Below are 17196 nucleotides of genomic sequence, written 5' to 3' on the forward strand. Positions count from 1 at the left end.
CTGATGCAACTGATGTGCTGAATTCTGTGTGCCCTGAAGTCATACGATTTAATAAATTACATCATTAATCTTCAGAAAATCTTGACATCCATCCGAAGTCTTTGTCAAGGTCAAGATCAGTTTGATTCACAAATGAATGATTTAGTCTTGTATCAAATATGTCAGTCTCAAAAGAACAATTCAATCATAAATCATGAACTGCCACTTTCTGTGTCTGAACAGTTCTATTTTAGGTTTAGGTTCCCTTTTTTGTACCCATAGGTAGACTAAGTTTACAGTGTTATTATGAGTTCTCACATCTTTCACATTTTTACAGACACCACGGACATTAAACAACATATAATAAAAGTGTAGAATATTTCCAATAGATAACAAAATGATGTGTTAAATGTTATGACATTTTGTCAGATAATGGCTTCAAGAGATTTGAAATACAGTTAGACCACCTTTATGATACTTTTATATAGTGTTTTTGTAGGCTACTCCCGCTTCATTTGCATTTATTGATCAGAGGATAGACTGAAACAGGTCACAGGCCACTTCACAACTGCTCTTCACAGAAACCGCACAAGATTTTTGGCTAACCATTGTTACACCTGAATACTTCTTGATACGAACAAGGAAACATGGGAAGCTCTAACAACACTTTTGTTTGAGGTCACTTTTCAAATCTTTTGTCATCCCATAAGACCATCCTATCGGCAGCTGGTCAAACCTGTTCTTCCAGGTAACAGAATATGTACGTCTTTGAAGCAGATGCTGACCCTAATAGGTCACTTTCACTTCGTCTAATAGTATCCTCTCATTGAGACAGCTGCTTCTTCTGAACGCAAATTCCTCAGGTTTACCTTACTAGGTGCGCCCTACCGTGATAAATGCAATGAATAGAGCCGACCTGCGTAAGGTGAGGCGTGGAGGAACAAGACGTCATGAGCCTAACGCGAAAATATGAATCCTACTACGGCGAAGGCAATCTCATGAATATTAATCAGAGAACGCTGACGCCCGTTGTAACCATCCAATGGCGATGGCTTGCTATATGAATATTAATTAGGCAGTGCTGACGTTGCTTTCTTAACCTTCACAGGCGACTGGGGGGTTCATGAATATTAATAAAATCCCTTCGCCATAGTAAGATTAGTAAACGCTTCTCCCGGTCATCCGTCACATCAGCGCAGCGATACTGGCGGGGGACAAACAGGAAATTATAATCAAAAGACAGCTGTGAGAGTGTTTGCTCCCTTTTATTTGTAAGAGACAAGTGTATTCCTGTCACACAACTACCCGCGTTAATTCTCCCGCGGAGACAATGCTTCAGTGTCTGTCTGGAAGTTCGTGTGTGCGTGTCATAGAAGGTTACAGGTCTACGTGGTATTTCTTGGTCTTGGTGTTAGCGTATGTGTTATATCTGATATTCGGGGCTTTGGTGTTTTCCGCGGTGGAGCTGCCGTACGAAGAGCTGCTTCGGCAAGAGCTTCGGACCGTGAAGCAGCAGTTTCTAAATGATAACGAATGTCTGTCCGAAGAAAGACTGGAGGAGTTTCTCACCAGAGCTTTAGAGGCGAGTAATTACGGGGTGTCGGTTCTCAATAATGCTACTACTAACTGGAACTGGGATTTTACATCAGCCCTTTTCTTCGCCAGCACTGTGCTCTCCACGACAGGTGAGAATAGACTTTCTCTTGGCGATATTAAATAGCCATGATAGGACTGTTTTTGTATCCTAATGTTGATTTACTTTATATAATTTACTGTCTGTAGTCCGGTCCTTTTACAGTCATTTACCCGCATTGGAAGAAAACACCGGTGTGGTGTCATTTCTAAGGTCGACCTGTCCTCTCTGAGATCTCTGATAAAAGCATTAGCCTGCGCATGTGAAGGCTGAAAAGCTCTGCTGTGTCACTTCAAACAGCCCGACGTTTACATTAATATTTTATAGAGACAAAACATGCTTTAAAACAAGGATGTAACTCAAGAAACGAAACCTGCATGCCGTTTTTAATGGGTTGAATCATGAGTCAACAAAGCTTTATGTCAACATGTCAAGATCTTGTACAAATATGCAATACATATTATGAATGAGGGCAAATAGGGAAAATGATTATGCAGTCAAATAGGACATACTGGGATTCACACAAACACAGTATATTTTGCCATAGCGATAAAACACAATTTATATATATATATATATATATATATATATATATATATATATATATATATATATATATATATATATATTTGATTGTGCTCACTGAACAGGCTTTACGCAACGAAATAACCAGCATTGTGCAATCACATGAAATAAAAATATAGATAAAAAGTATTTTAAAATCATTTGCCTATTATTCCACATAGATCAAATTGCTTACAATGGTCTTCATTGTTTCAAATGAACAGAATGTCAAATGTTATGCAGCTGGCTGTTACTGTTAATAACTTTAACTATAACTGTTAATAACCGTACTGTTAATAACATTGACATTAACATTTCACCCGGTGCTCAGGATATATTAAACATTACCAAACGAACTAATACACTGTGTAATAATTTAGACAAAACCTAATTTTAATTAGACCACTTTGTAATCTTTTTGTATTAATTTGTAGTTATAAGGTGTTACTCTATTTATTAAGACATTCTTACAAATAAAGCAAAATAAGTGCTTGCTCACATATTTTCAGCTCCTTAGGAGCCCTAGTGGTTTTGTAATTCATTGCATTGGGCGATTTGAAGGATGTCTGAAGGATAAGCATGCAGTGTGTGGAGTGTTTCCAAAGATTATGTAACTTAATCCAGCAGGATTTAGGTACCGCAACAGGTAACACCCTTGACATTGCTGGTAACTTTTCATTATGTGATTAGGACAAAATTAACTGGTTTGTTTTAATAAAATGCTAGATGAGATGAGGATTGCCAGGTCTGAAAAACAATACTAGTCAAAAATATCCAGAACTAGCCCAATGACCTTATCTCAAATACCCAAAATAAAATATGCCACTCTCATAACTAAAAACACATTTACAGGTGCTATTATGCTTCGTGCTCAATTTCAATCTGAAAATTACCACACAGTAACAAAGATTATTGCAGTATGTTTTACAAATTTCATGTAAAATTTCTTTGATAAAGATATCAATTCTTTATCATTTCCGAATGAAAATAGTTTCTTTACTACTTTTACTCAGTGTGATAATGATAAATATAATTACAATGCAATACAGCTTTTTCATCAAGGAGTTCACAGGAACGCAATGTGTCCCAACCAGTAAAATGAAAGGCTTTTTTTTTTTCAGGATATGGCCACACCGTTCCTCTCTCAGATGGTGGCAAGGCCTTCTGCATCATTTACTCAGTGGTGGGAATCCCATTCACCCTGCTATTCCTGACTGCGGTGGTCCAGAGGATCATGGAGTTCAGTACCCGCAGGCCCGTGGAGTACCTGCACCGGCACTGGGGCATGTCCAAACCTCTGCTGGCCGCTCTGCATGCCTCCCTGCTGGCCATTATAACTGTCTCATGCTTCTTCCTCATTCCTGCCATCATCTTCTCAGTACTGGAAGAGGAATGGAATTTCCTGGAGTCCTTCTATTTCTGCTTCATCTCTCTTAGTACTATTGGCTTGGGCGACTATGTGCCAGGAGAGGGCTACCATCAGAGGTTCAGAGAACTCTATAAATTGGGCATAACATGTAAGTGCAAAGTTAGTTTAAGAGCCATACATTTTATATTTAACTTTTAATTACATTCGATCGGAAAGATTTTTGAAAGAAGTCTTGGTTGTACCCTTAAGAGTCGCTCTCTGTGCCTCTTTAACATTATCTGTCTTTCATCTATGCAGTCTACCTGATATTGGGCCTGATCGCGATGCTGGTGGTTCTGGAAACCTTCTGTGAACTTCAGCAGCTGAAGAAGCTCAGGAAGATGTTCTACCTGAGGAAACAAAAAACAGAGGACCAGCTTAACATTGTGGATCATGATCACCTCTCGTTCGCCTCTGTTTCTGACCAGGCAGCTTCATTTAAGGAGGATAAAACTGATATGTTTCCTGATGACGTCGTCGCCGCTTCACCTACTACTACCTCCAATGGACCAATGGACCGATGATGCATCCTAAAAATCTGTGTCTAGAAACCTGACACGTTAATGTTTCTGAAACATCTCCGCTAAGAGCATAAATGTATTGTAATTTGTTAGTGTACTCTGCTGTCAAGTTAACTGAAACCTTCCATAGACATGAATACTTGAAACACAGGCTGAAGGTAATTTATCGTGGAAAAGAATTGTATCAATTAGTGGAATGCATAATATCATAGGACTTTATGGTTTATGCTGCTGCTGAACGGAAAAACATTTTGTGAACAGGGTTTTGTGTGTGCATGTAAATGATAAATCCATCCATGACTCTGAATACAAGTATTTAGCTGGTAAGTGGTCATAGACTAGCACTGCACACTTCATATGCTGTTCTTGTTAGGTGAAATAAAGGGATCCATATCCTGTATTACAGTTATGACGGTGTATTAATGGAAATCATGTTGTCAGGTTACTAAGTTTGTACATATTGCTTAAGGCTGGAAAACATTGCATGTCTTTTTTTTTACAAGTGATTTTAGGTAGTCAGAGTTGACAGATTTAACAGAAAAATCGTGTGGTGTATATGTGAACATAAGTCATAAGCTTCAGCTTATGAATCCATCCAGTCAAAGAATATCAAATGTTTGATATTTTGAGCCAGTTTCAGAACACGTATTGTTTTTATTTTTCAGTAATAAGTGTCAGGTTTCTGATTTGAAAATCAGGAGTTGTATAGTGTATTCCGGCCTTAAACTATGTTGAAAGTCATACAATGTCCGTGTTTACCAATCTGTTCATATTTAACAAATCATGTAGTGTATTCCAGCCTTTAGTCTTTTTTTTTTATTTGATTTTTAGAATAGACAGGGGCAGGTCCCTGATGACATTCCTACTGTCACATTCTGTAATTCACTAATAAAGGGAATTTAAATTATGTATATTTTTAGTAGAGGCATCAGACAATCAAAAATCTGTATATTTAATTTCTGTTTTATACGCTCTTCTGCAGTTGCAGTAGGCATTGTCCACCACCTAAAGGTGCTGTTGTGCATTGAGTGCCATTACTGTTGTATTGTAGGCCTCAGTGTGCATCAGTGCGTCAGTATGGTCTTGAGTTACTGGGTATATTGCTGAAGAAAATGTTTGTTATTTTGTCATTTATTTGTTTATTTACTTTTCATTTTTACATTTTAATTTTGTTGCACATGCCTAAGCATACTGAAAGTTGTGCATTCGTTGTATGTATGTCCTCAGTCGCACTTTAACAAAACAGAATAAACTGGAGATTTTGGTTATTCTGTAGATGTTTTAATTGCATTGTGGTCATTCTTCGTGAACTGAAACAGAACTTACAGCACACAGTAAATGTAACCCGAACACATCTCCTTGACCTCTTGTTAGATCATTTTGCGTGGCTATATAGGTGTGTTAAAACCCTGAGCAGCTGTACAGTCTGTTAACAGGATGCCTGCTCAGTGCTGTTAAAAGAGATATTTACTCTGCTGTTTGAAAGTGAATTTGATGCCATCCTGTAATAGTGGTGCTGAAATTGAGCCGAGGTTATGTTAACAAGGTCCTGCAGCTGTGCTCACCTTGTTAAACTTGACCTGGACAAATTTCAATAAGTTGAGCACATGAAACTGTAAGAGATCTCCTTGAGTTCCCCTAGACATTCATCTAAATGTCACATTCATTATCATCACGGCATTAGATGAGAAAGATGTCGAGAAAGCCGAGCTTGTAAATGGTGTATTTTGCTTGCAGGTGATATAGGAGGTTCTATTTCAGGGCAAGGGTGAATAATTTCTTCATATCATGGGAAAATGCTCTTTTTGAGTTTAGGTATGATGATGACCGAATGAAGCCCTGAGTGAATGAATGCCAGTTTTAACTTGACAGTTTCATTTTACTTTGATTGTATGAGATGTTTCTCATAAAAATAAAAAATAGACACAATGTGAATATATAACTTTATAGCTAATATTTAAAGTAATTTAAATAAAAACACGTACTTTAAATAATCTGACTTATTATTTGATGAGAAATATAATCTTATATGTTGGCGCTATATGAGTATACATTAAAATTTCCATAGTTTTCAACAAATTTTTTGGGGAATTAGAATAATTTTTCTCAAGAGGAAAATCTGAGAGGCGCATGACCGATAAACTCCATTTCAACTGAGATCAGGAGTTGATCTATGCAGAGCAATCAAGTTCTTCCCCACTGACTCAATCAGTCATTTCTTTTTTAACCTTGCCTTATAAACAGAGACATTGTCATGTTAGAATAGAAAAGGGTCCCGTCCAAACTGTTGCGATAAAATTGGAAGCACATAATTTCCTAGAATATCATTATATGCTACATTAAGATTTTCTTCTCATGGATATTACTAAAGTAGACAGATGTGTTCATTAGAAGGGGGTGACACAATACTTTTGGCAATATAGTGTCTGTTGAAATGGGATTATATACCATCTTCAGTAAAGAGAAAAAAAAGAGGGGTCATCTTGTCCTTGAGGGCACACAACCCTATACGGTTCTCCTTGAAAAAAGCAAACTATTGAATACTGCAGTTGTTATTTATAAATGTTTCCTTTTAACTTTGCCTTTGGCGTGTCCTTGGTGAATGTGAATAATCTCCACCGGAGCGCTTCGATAGTTCTCACCCAAGATTTTTCAATTAAACTCCCTCTCCCATGCCCCGTGTTTATCCAAGCCTCTGCCTCATTAGATGTCAAGTCCCGCTACAGTGTTTGCCAAGCTCAATTTTGAGTTAAGCATATGGAGTGCAGACCTCATGGCTTCTCCCCACGGCGTTCTCCAGCGGAAGGTGTCGAGGGGGGGGTATTGACGGCACTGTCAGAAGTTTTTGCTTAGCTAAGCACAGGTCTCCTGTTTGAGGCTTGTGCCGGGGTGGAGACGGCCCCTTCCGATCGATAGGTGCCAACCAGTTACAATGAGCTCCCCTTCGCTCACCACACACACCGACACACATGCAGTGGCTCACACCCCCACTGCTAGCCATCTTTCAAAACCTGGCTGTGGACCGTGAAGCTGCCACACTGCAGGGACAAGATCCCCACACATGATGTACCGGCGCAATGCAGAAAGAGGACGAGACTCCAGAGCCCCGTGTTCAACTGTGTCCTCCGAAAGACAGGTAGACACATATGATTAAGTGCTGAAAAACTAATCTGAGTGACAGTTTAATAACCTAATGGCATAATGAGGCTTTTAAGGAGTTTATTAAAGCAGCTTTGATTTTCAAGCGTAGATTTTTAATGCTTCGCTTACTTTCGACTGTTACTGTTATATTATTTAAAAATGAGATTTTATGTATTGATAAAAAGGAAGCATTTTCAAAGGGCAAATGAACGTTTTTTTGTTTGTTTGTTTTGTTTTTTTAAGAGCAGTAATGAAAATGACAAACTACAGTGAAGTCGTAAATGTTGTACTTATTAAAAAGCATACGTGTACACTGAGTATGAAAATGAACATATGGTGGATTTTGAGATCAGCATCACTATTAGGTTAAAATTTGTCATATTTAAAAGATAAACATTGTATTAAACATTTGGCATGATACTCTGAATGATGACATGGATGATTTATCGTATTGCGCGACTTGTTGATGAAATGTTGCTGTCATATCAGTTTCCTTAGCAATCAGAATTAGGATTTTCACCAGGGTCAACCATAAAAATTATGAAAAAAAACCCTCATAATTACTTAAAGTGACTAAACAGATCCGAGGTTTATGGAACCAGAATTGTACTAGAAATTTGATGGTCGGTATAATAAAAACCTTCTGGAAGCAAACAGAATGCAATAGCAACTGCATGACAACAAGTATGAGCTTGTGAATTAGGATGGGTCTAAAATGTATTTAAAAGTCATTTAAGGATATTGAAAGACACATGGATTGCATTTGATTATAGGCTTTGAATGCAATTCCTTCTTCCTGGGTAGTTCACCAAGACCTACTTCCTTCCTCGTCTTGGCCAGTTTCCTTCTTTCCCCCTGCAATGCACTGCCATCTCTGCTGTGCCAGACAGATGGGCTGTGCTGGGCTGCTGTGTTTACAGCAATTTACCTATTATAGAAAGATACACACACACAAAAATTAAAACTAATGCAGTATGTGCATTTAATATAGTTACAATACTCTATGTAGCTACATAGTCAGACATGACTATGACTTTAAAAAGAAATTTACCATGGATTATTGGTCACTAAATTAAATTAGTGTGAGTGTTTTAAAAAGAGTTTATTGGTGGTCAACGTGGATAACGCCAAACGATATAAAATGAAACATCAGTTTTTTTGGATACGAAGCTCAGAAGGTAGAGAGGACAGCAAAATTTGTGTCTGCGCAGGCGCAGTGCGCGCACAGGTGGTCGTGTCTTCTTCACACAGCAGTGCTGCTTCAGCTCTGTCTCCTTCTGAGTTTTTTTTTTTTTTTTTTTTTTTACCATGGGTGATCACGATTTCCAAACGCTCGATTCTGTAACAGCTTATTAAAATGGGCTCGTCAGAATGCCGAATGAAAAAGATCGCCTCTGTCTCGGAGTGAGTTACTGGGTGCATGTTTTGACAAAAAACTACAGTTGCTTCTCAATAAGCGCCTGAGAATCCTAGTCTTTTTAGCCTGCCATCGTCTAGCTTGCGGACTGCTGTACCATAAACAAGTTTACGCTGTTTAGGACAGCAACTGCAAGTTTGACGCTAGAAAACGTTCGCGTGCGCGCTCTCGCAGTTTTGTTCACATTGATTGGCAGCGTTTTGTCGCGTTGCGTTGTGCCGTGCCTCTATAGTTTGCGCCGGGGACGGTGCGTTTACATGCAGGTTGGTTCTTCTAAGCTATACCTTTCCGCAGAGATCAATTTTACTCTGATGTCTCTTCTTTAACTTCAGGGGAATGAGGAAGCCTTCAGACATGAGTCCGCGCCGCCTGTCAGATATCAGTCCTCAGATCAGACAGCTGAAATCCCTCGTCACTGATGATGAAGATCTGAGTGAAGAACTGAAGTCATCGAGATCGGTCGAGTACATCAACAACGCATCCATAGAAGAGCGGATCCTGAGGATCACTGGTTACTATGGCTATGAGCCCTGGAACGCATCTCTTAGAGGTAGTACGCTTAATTCATAGGTGTTTTATAAGTTAAATGTAAAGAAATTAATGAATATAAGAGTTAAGGGCATAGAAGGGTTCCCATACTGTAGTGCCCTTATGGTTCTTTATTCTTAAAGGGATAGTCCAACCAAAAATAGCAAATCTATCACAATTCACTTTTAACTTGTTCATCTTTGGTACATAAAACTATACTGAAGAATGTTTTGTAACCAGTTCATAAAAATTCCTCAAAATATCTTCTTTTGTGTTCGACGGAAGAAAGAAATGTAGTTTGTGAATTTAGGTTTTGGGTGGACTATCCCTTTAACTTACAGTGACCTGTATAGAAATAAAATAGTAGGCTATTACATAAATTCCAATTATATTTCATTATATACGTTTTACATGCATTATGCAAGTCTGTTGTTTGGGTGTGCTTTGCAATGCTCGATACTTGAAATAATCTGGTTGACTCCTTCCTAAAAAAAATTATTTGGCTAATAGTTTACAGTGAGGATTGTTTGTTCATTCTGTTCATCAAGCTGGTATGAATTCCTTGATCTCTGATTTTATAAAAGAGCTGAAAATCTATGTTTTATGATGTAAACACATCGATCAAAGACCAGCTTCACACCCCTGCATCAATTTCAGCTCCTCTGCCACCCCACGCACAAATATTTCTTTGTGGTCGCACTTTAAAATATTGTTGACGCAGGCATAGGCGACAAAATATATCACCCATCCGATAAACCGCTGAGTCAAAGTCATTTGTAAACAAAGAGCCCTTTTAGTTACTTTCTTTATGGAAATGCACTAATGTACTTTCTTTATGTAAATACAGGGGAAAAAATTCAATATTTATGGTCTCTCTTATTTAAAAAAAAAGATAAACGTCTTGCATATTCTTCAAATATTCGTTCAGCAAACTGATGCATCTATTGTTATATTGGAGCTGAGCACAGTAGCCTGAGTTACGATGTGGCGCTCTGTCAGTGATTCTACTATGCACGAGAAGGTAACTGAGTCAGAGCCCAGTTTTTGCTGAGTCATCAGGGGCAGATGAGGTCTCTCTCAATTCTCATTTACATTCCTCCATTGACTGCATCGTAGCATAAGATTTGTATGCGCTTTTAAACACAAGTTAAACTTACGTGGACAGAAATTATTGTCACGTTACTGATATAGTGTTTTATATTAAACTATTTAGTTTCAACAGGTTATTCAATATAATACTTAAATAGCAGTGAAGTAAAGATGTTGAGACTAAAAAACATTGAAAGCATTTGAAGTATTGTAAGTAGATCATTCATCATTAATGTTGGAGTTCAGATTGATACAACAGTGCATCTTTGAAATTAATAATGAGAGAATTCATTCATTCATTTAGCTCTGGTAAATGTGTGTAATAATGAAATATGATTTAACGTTGCTTTTTTACATCATAAAACAGGTGATATAGAGATGGTCAGGCGGATGTTAATTGAACCTACCGATAATGGCCAAATAAATGCTATAATGAATTTGATTTGGTTTGTGCAATTCAGTTAGCTCTTTAAGATCACAGTGGTAACAGTGTATAACAATGTATAGGGTTGGATTTAAAAGTCAATTCTTTAACCACTTCACCATCACCTTCAAATTGATACCTTAGTCGATGTTTGCAGCACTGAGCTGGCACTGAGATCACATTAACTATCCCAGACTGTGGTCTGTGGTGTGACTATGATAATGGGACACTTGTTCTGTTGACTGACTGCTTCTTGGGGACAGTCTGTCTGTCTCCTTGTCCTTTTTGCACTGACAGTTCTGTCCTTCAGACCAGGCAGGATCTGCCCAGTACATACTAAATGTCTTCTTACAGGCCATGAGTTCAAAAATATGGTAAATTAGATTTTTTAGTACAATTAATGCATGTACATAACAGGACAGTTGCATCTTCAGTACCATGGACAGCAATACATTATTTGTATATATTGTGTATTGCTTCATGCTATCTAATAATCTTGCATCTTGCTTTATAATGTTGTGTAACTACATGTCTTCAAAAAAAAAAAACTAAGGACAAGTCTTTGTTCTGTGATAAATGACATTACTCCACAAATATTGAGGTCTGTTTCCAAAACTGAATATGTTATAATTAAAATGTATCAATTAAAGAAACCTAAAATAAGTTTTCACAAAATATTAGACAGCACATGTTTCTGAACAACTTATTACAATCATTTCTGAAAGATCACTAGAGACTGGAGTTACAGCTGCAATCAGCTGCAATATTTCACAGTATTAATATTTCACGTCAAATGCAGCCTTAGAGAATATAAGAGATTTCTTTCAAAAACATTCAAAAATTCCAACCGACCACAAACTTTTTATATATAATTACCTATTGTACTATGACAGTAAACAGTGCTCTAAAAAATGCTTAACATGTATTGACACCACAAAGTTTACAAAGTTGCTTACTATGAGTTGTCCTAAAGTTACAGCTCTGAGATTATATTGTATCTGTTATTGTACTACATTTCAGATTTGTCAGTGTCAGTTATGTTATGCACATTTCTCCTATATGTTCTGCACGAAAGTTTATTGTTAAAAAAGAAGGAGTGATGTGATTAAATGCCTGTAGCTACTTAAGTCTTTGTAATATGTAATTATATTGTCTGTATCTGTAGGAGATGACCAGTCCAACAGCGAGAAGGTGGAAGTGAAGGTAGATGGCCACTGTGCCACAGAAACAGTCAAATCAGATTGCGAGAACAGGCTGCAGAGGCTTCGCTGCTGTTTGCATATGACCGCAGTCCACCTGCGCAGAGCACTGTGGGGGGTTGCCGTGGTGCTCTGCATCTGTGTTTCTTGGACAGGCTGCACTCAGTTGGCCAAGATAACCGTCAGGCGCTTGAATGTCCCGTTCACCCTCACTTGGTTCTCCAGCTCCTGGAACTGTGCCATCTTCCCTCTTTACTACCTGGGTCACCTGTGCTGCAGCAAGGACAGACAGACTCCCAGACAGCGCTTCAGGTGAGACGGGTTGTGTTTCCTTTCATACAAGGAGATCCGACTCTGTGACCTATGAAACTTCACTGCGTTTTAAATGGAGAGCTCTTTGCAAAAGTGCTGCACTGTGTAATAGTTCGGTTTTATGCAGACACCTTTTGTTGACTTTGCAGTTTTGTTGGGCTAGGCTGCTTAGATGGAGGACTCAACACTAACCTCATTTTCTTAACAATGTCCCATGGCATTTTTTTTGTCTTTTGTGAGTTCAGCACAAAGGATTTTTAAAGGTTAACCGAGCTGTATTGGAAGTCGGTGTAATTTAATGAAGGCAGGGTTTCACTAATTGGATAGCTGGTTTTGTAATGTTCATCTAGTTACTCTTTTACTAGTTCTTCTTAAAAGCCATTGTGAAATTTTATATTTGGACCATCATAAGTAGCACAGGAATATTTGTAGCTATAGCCAAAAATACATGTATGGGTCAAAATTATTGATTTGTGAAGATATTTTGTAAAATTCTTACCATAAATATATAGAAATAAAAAAAATTATTAATAGTATGCAACTATTTAAAAGTGATTTTCTCAATATTTAGATTTTTTTTGCATATTCCAAGTTTTCATAGTTATATCTCAATCAAATATTGTCCTAACCTAACACACCATATATCAATGGAAAGATTAATTATTTAAATTTCAAGTGATGTAAAGTGAAGTGATCTTCAAGTGAAGTTTTGTTGTCCATAGTCACATTTATTATTTACTTTTTAGTAAGTAAATATATATATATAATTAAAAACATTTTGCCATTTTACTGTAGACATTCATTGATTTTTTTAATATATTAAACTCATAGACTGATATTATACTGATAGTTTTTGATTATGTATTTTAATACTGTAAAGAAATGCACATATAGATATACATCTAAAAAAATTGCATTAGATTATTTAATTAGTTAGAAAATAGATTTCAGATTAAACATCTTTAAGATAAATAGAATCTTCCAGTCATTGAGGAGTGTCCACATTCTTTACCTTTGTCACATGAATGTTTATTGGAAATGCCGTTACGATACATTATTTGTGTGTATGTGGATTCACGACAGAGAGTGTTGTCAGTTCTTGGGCGATGATGGGCTGTCCCTGAGGATGCTGCTCTCTCGCGTGGCTCCTTTTGGGGTGCTGTGGACTCTCACCAGCTACCTGTACCTGCAAGGCCTTCGCAGAATCCCTGCCACTGATGCCTGTGCCCTTTTCTGCTGTAGTCGTGCCTTTGTCTTCCTAATATCCTGGATTGTCCTGCGGGATCGCTTTATGGGAGTGCGGGTGAGTATATGATATATAAAGTGTTCTATAAAAAGCTTTAAATGTAATAAGTCTATAACTGATGTTTACTTTTTTATCATAATGTACTTTGTTCTGTCTAATCACAGATTGTGGCAGCCATTTTAGCCATTGGGGGCATTGTTATGATGACATATGCCGATGGTTTCCACAGCTATTCTGTGATAGGCATCTCCCTTGTGGTTGGTTCTGCATCAACAGCAGCTATATACAAAGTAAGATGGGATTACAAAGCACTACAAACACATCTTAGACTGTCACACACCAACAACCGGCTGTTTTAGAGAAGTTTTAAATGAGTATGTATTTATTTCATGCTCTCTTCTGAAATCTGAACGTGTATATCTGTTTCTTCAGGTTCTGTTTAAGCTTGTTCTGGGTAGCGCAAAGCTGGGTGAAGCAGCTGTGTATCTTACGGTCCTCGGTGGAGCTAATTTTGTCTTCATTAGCGCTGTCCCTCTGATCCTGCTTCTCATGGGGGCCGAGGACTTTGTTTCACCTCGAGATTTGCCATGGCCAAGCATCTGTGGCATGTCCGCTCTTCTGCTGGGTAAGAGGGCAAACACAAATACACAGACACAAACTTCTCTTATCTACACAGATTCAGTGTGTGACATCAGAATGAGAGTCCAAGCAGCTGATAAAATATCACAATAATCCACACAATAATCTCCTGGAGTGAAAAACTGTGTGTTTGTAATACACAAATTCGTCATTAATATGTTTAACTTCTGACTCTTTTCTTTGGCTGCTCTTTTAGTGTTCAACTTCCTCTTGAATTTTGGTGTTTTGATAACACTCCCTACTCTGATTTCTCTGGGCGTCATCCTAAGTGTGCCTCTCAATGCTGGTGAGTCAGAATACAACCACTGGAAGTTTTATGTTGTTAGAAATTTGGATTTCTTCTGTAATTCACAAAAGGTGATGTTAGGCATTATGTTAACCGTGATGCATTTAAATATTGACCAGGGAAATCACAAAATTTGGGTTTGACAACACTTGATCACCATTTAATTCCATTGTATGAAAAATTTTAGCTCCAACATTCTATTAAAGGGGTCATATGATGTTGCTAAAAAGAACATTATTTTGTGTATTTGGTGCAAAAAACATTATTTTCCTTAAAACCCCTTTTTTTCTGAAATGTGTTGATTTTTACAAAGCTCAGTAGCTATCCAGTGAGTTGTGATTGGCAGAATACCTCAAGAGTTTGATATAATTTGCGTTTGAAAAGTAGCAAATTCTTTTAATAAAAAACGTAACTTACAGGTTGTGAGTCAGAAGCACCAGACTGTTCCTTGGAATTGTCTCTGTGCACAGCCGTCATACGCTACTCTGCGCGTTCAAGAATCAGCATTTGTGTTGAATTGTTCTCAAACAGAGTTGTAAATACAACAACCACTGATTTCTAGTTGTGCTCTCTGTTGGAAGCACAAACAAAGTAGTTTCACTTTCACAATGAAACACAGCGTCTCCAGAACATGGCACCCGTAGCAACACTATAGCAAGAATAATAGCTCCGCCTTCTTTTCTTGCGTAAACATTTGGCGGTGTTATGAAAATTGTCCCACACAGCGTGTTTAAAATGAGCCTTTTTAGGAACACGTGGTCAAGCCTTACATTTTATAGAGAAAATCGCTTTGGTTTTGAGACTTTAGTTTATGCAAACTTGAAATGGCATCATATGACCCCATTAACATTTCCTTGTGTGTTTCACGGAAGTTAGCAAGCCATACAGGTCTGAAACAATATGAAGATGAGTAAATGACTTTTATTATCATTATTATTATTTTACTCCTTTTATCCCATATACAGTAAACTACTGTACAAAATCTGGGCTCAGTAAAATGAGAGACATCTCCTGTCCACACCAAGGCTGCATTTATTTGATCAAAAATACAGTAAAAACTGCAATAATATTAGTGCAATTTAAGATAATTATATAAATTAAAAATTTTATTTATTCCTGTAATCTCAAAGCTAAATGTCCAGTAGCCATGACTCCAGACTTTGGTGTCACACGACCTGTAAAAAATGTTAATTTGTTGCTCATGAAACATTTCTTCTTATCAACAGTGTTATGCTGCCTCATATTTTTGTGGAAACTAGCAAACCTATTTCTAAATGATATTTTTTTATTATAATTATCAAAGAATCTTTGATCATTATAATGAAAAAATATAATTTATTTGAAATAGAAATTTTATAAATGGTGCTACTGTCACTTTTGATCAATTTAATGCATCCTTGCTTGTATTAAATTCTTTAAAATTCTCAATTCTTTTTTGAATTGTGGTGTAAATATAAACGTTTTTTAATATAATTAAAATGTTCCAACTGGCCCTGATTACATTAGCATCTTGTTGCTTCAACACATTTAATTATAATACCACCAAAAATCTTTCGTACTCCAGTCATAGATCGCTACATGTGTGAGATCCAGCTCAACAGTGTACGCATCATTGCGGTGTCCATCATTTGTTTGGGCTTCCTTTTGCTCTTACTGCCTGAAGACTGGGACCAGTGTCTGTCACAGTTACGATCAATGCTCTACAACCGAGAAGAGCCACAAGAGAGCGCCAGAGACAAACACTCAGAAACTCTCCACATCAGGCCGAGGGAGTCAAAGAACTGCAACTCCAAAACCACTCCCAGCATCCACTGACTCCGCATTTCATTCATTTCAAAAGCTCTCGACAGGCACCGCATTACTCTCTTCCACAATTATGGGGCAATTTAGATGTACTGCATATCCAAAACTGATTAGGTGGACGGAAGTTGCTCGAGATGAGAAGGTTATTCTAGATGATTTACAGTTATTGATGAGCAAGTTTGTGTTTCGATTTAAAGTGCCATTGTGTCAGATTTGGAAATGTGTAGGTTTGTATGTTACTTTGTGGCTTCATGTGTTGAATGACGTATGTTTGTATATTGCCAGTATCTCCGCTGCTGACACGTGGTCACACTTACAGGTATAACATAATACTCCTGATATCAGCTGTAATCTGACACCGGTTCTCTATACTCAGCATATGTATTTGACAGTGATATGGCTTCGTATAATCTGAAAGCAAAGTTACACCCATAGATTCCTCCGAAAAAATATCTCGCATTATATATCTATCAGTGGCAATACTTGGTTCATATATTCCTGTGGAATTAAGGCTTAATGTAAACCTTTGTAAGGATTTTTGTTACTACTTAATAGCAATAATAAAGAATGAATGTATATCCTTTGCATATTGTAGCAGTCTGTAAGATAGATGGATTGATGTACATGTATGCCTAAAGCATTTAAATTGACCATTTATTAAATAAAAAAAATTAACGACCAAGGACGCATTAAATAAGGTATATAAAATATCAAATAATGTCAAAGAGCCCTGAGAGTAAATGCATCACTGTTTCTATAAAAAGGTTATGTAGCACAAAAGTTTCAATTGTCACTTGCAACAAATCAGCATATTTTATGATTTCTGAAGGATCGTGTGACAGTGAAGATGCTGCTGAGATTCAGCTTTGCCATCACAAAAATAAAGTACATTTTAAAACATTTAAATGATAATAATATTCCATATTATTACTCTTTGTTACTGTATTTTTTTTTATCATGCAGCCTTGGCGTCTTTCAAATACTCAATGCATTTATGCGTTATAAAT

General features: G+C 37.2%; 2 protein-coding genes across 4 annotated transcripts; both read left to right on the plus strand.

Moving 5' to 3' along the window:
* The first annotated feature begins 1127 nt into the window (after positions 1 to 1127).
* Positions 1128 to 5380, plus strand: kcnk1a (potassium channel, subfamily K, member 1a). Its single transcript, XM_043253060.1, has 3 exons — positions 1128 to 1664; positions 3298 to 3693; positions 3843 to 5380. The coding sequence occupies exons 1-3, from the start codon at positions 1310 to 1312 to the stop codon at positions 4106 to 4108; spliced, it is 1017 nt and encodes a 338-aa protein (XP_043108995.1). The 5' UTR covers positions 1128 to 1309; the 3' UTR covers positions 4109 to 5380.
* Positions 5381 to 7136: 1756 nt separating this feature from the next.
* Positions 7137 to 16868, plus strand: slc35f3a (solute carrier family 35 member F3a). Of its 3 annotated transcripts, none has more exons than XM_043253503.1 (8): positions 7137 to 7241; positions 8996 to 9213; positions 11870 to 12215; positions 13299 to 13518; positions 13626 to 13751; positions 13894 to 14086; positions 14297 to 14386; positions 15951 to 16868. In XM_043253503.1, the coding sequence occupies exons 1-8, from the start codon at positions 7183 to 7185 to the stop codon at positions 16199 to 16201; spliced, it is 1503 nt and encodes a 500-aa protein (XP_043109438.1). In that variant the 5' UTR covers positions 7137 to 7182; the 3' UTR covers positions 16202 to 16868. The 3 variants fall into 3 exon arrangements, with proteins under 3 accessions (XP_043109438.1, XP_043109440.1, XP_043109441.1); XM_043253505.1 differs by lacking the exon at positions 7137 to 7241 and adding an exon at positions 8561 to 8650; XM_043253506.1 differs by lacking the exon at positions 7137 to 7241 and adding an exon at positions 8572 to 8926.
* Positions 16869 to 17196: the final 328 nt, after the last annotated feature.

This window comes from Puntigrus tetrazona, chromosome 12, assembly GCF_018831695.1.
Source record: "Puntigrus tetrazona isolate hp1 chromosome 12, ASM1883169v1, whole genome shotgun sequence".
Taxonomy (NCBI): domain Eukaryota; kingdom Metazoa; phylum Chordata; class Actinopteri; order Cypriniformes; family Cyprinidae; genus Puntigrus; species Puntigrus tetrazona.

What these genes read in the sequence shown, in the direction of transcription:
- slc35f3a (XM_043253503.1), top strand. Translation starts at nt 7,183, where the DNA reads ATGCAGAAAGAGGACGAGACTCCAGAGCCCCGTGTTCAACTGTGTCCT. An exon ending in CTGGAACGCATCTCTTAGAG is followed by an intron (nt 9,214 to 11,869) that starts GTAGTACGCTTA and finishes CTGTATCTGTAG; the next exon opens with GAGATGACCAGTCCAACAGC. An exon ending in ACTCCCAGACAGCGCTTCAG is followed by an intron (nt 12,216 to 13,298) that starts GTGAGACGGGTT and finishes GATTCACGACAG; the next exon opens with AGAGTGTTGTCAGTTCTTGG.
- kcnk1a (XM_043253060.1), top strand. Translation starts at nt 1,310, where the DNA reads ATGCTTCAGTGTCTGTCTGGAAGTTCGTGTGTGCGTGTCATAGAAGGT. An exon ending in CACTGTGCTCTCCACGACAG is followed by an intron (nt 1,665 to 3,297) that starts GTGAGAATAGAC and finishes TTTTTTTTTCAG; the next exon opens with GATATGGCCACACCGTTCCT. An exon ending in CTATAAATTGGGCATAACAT is followed by an intron (nt 3,694 to 3,842) that starts GTAAGTGCAAAG and finishes TCATCTATGCAG; the next exon opens with TCTACCTGATATTGGGCCTG.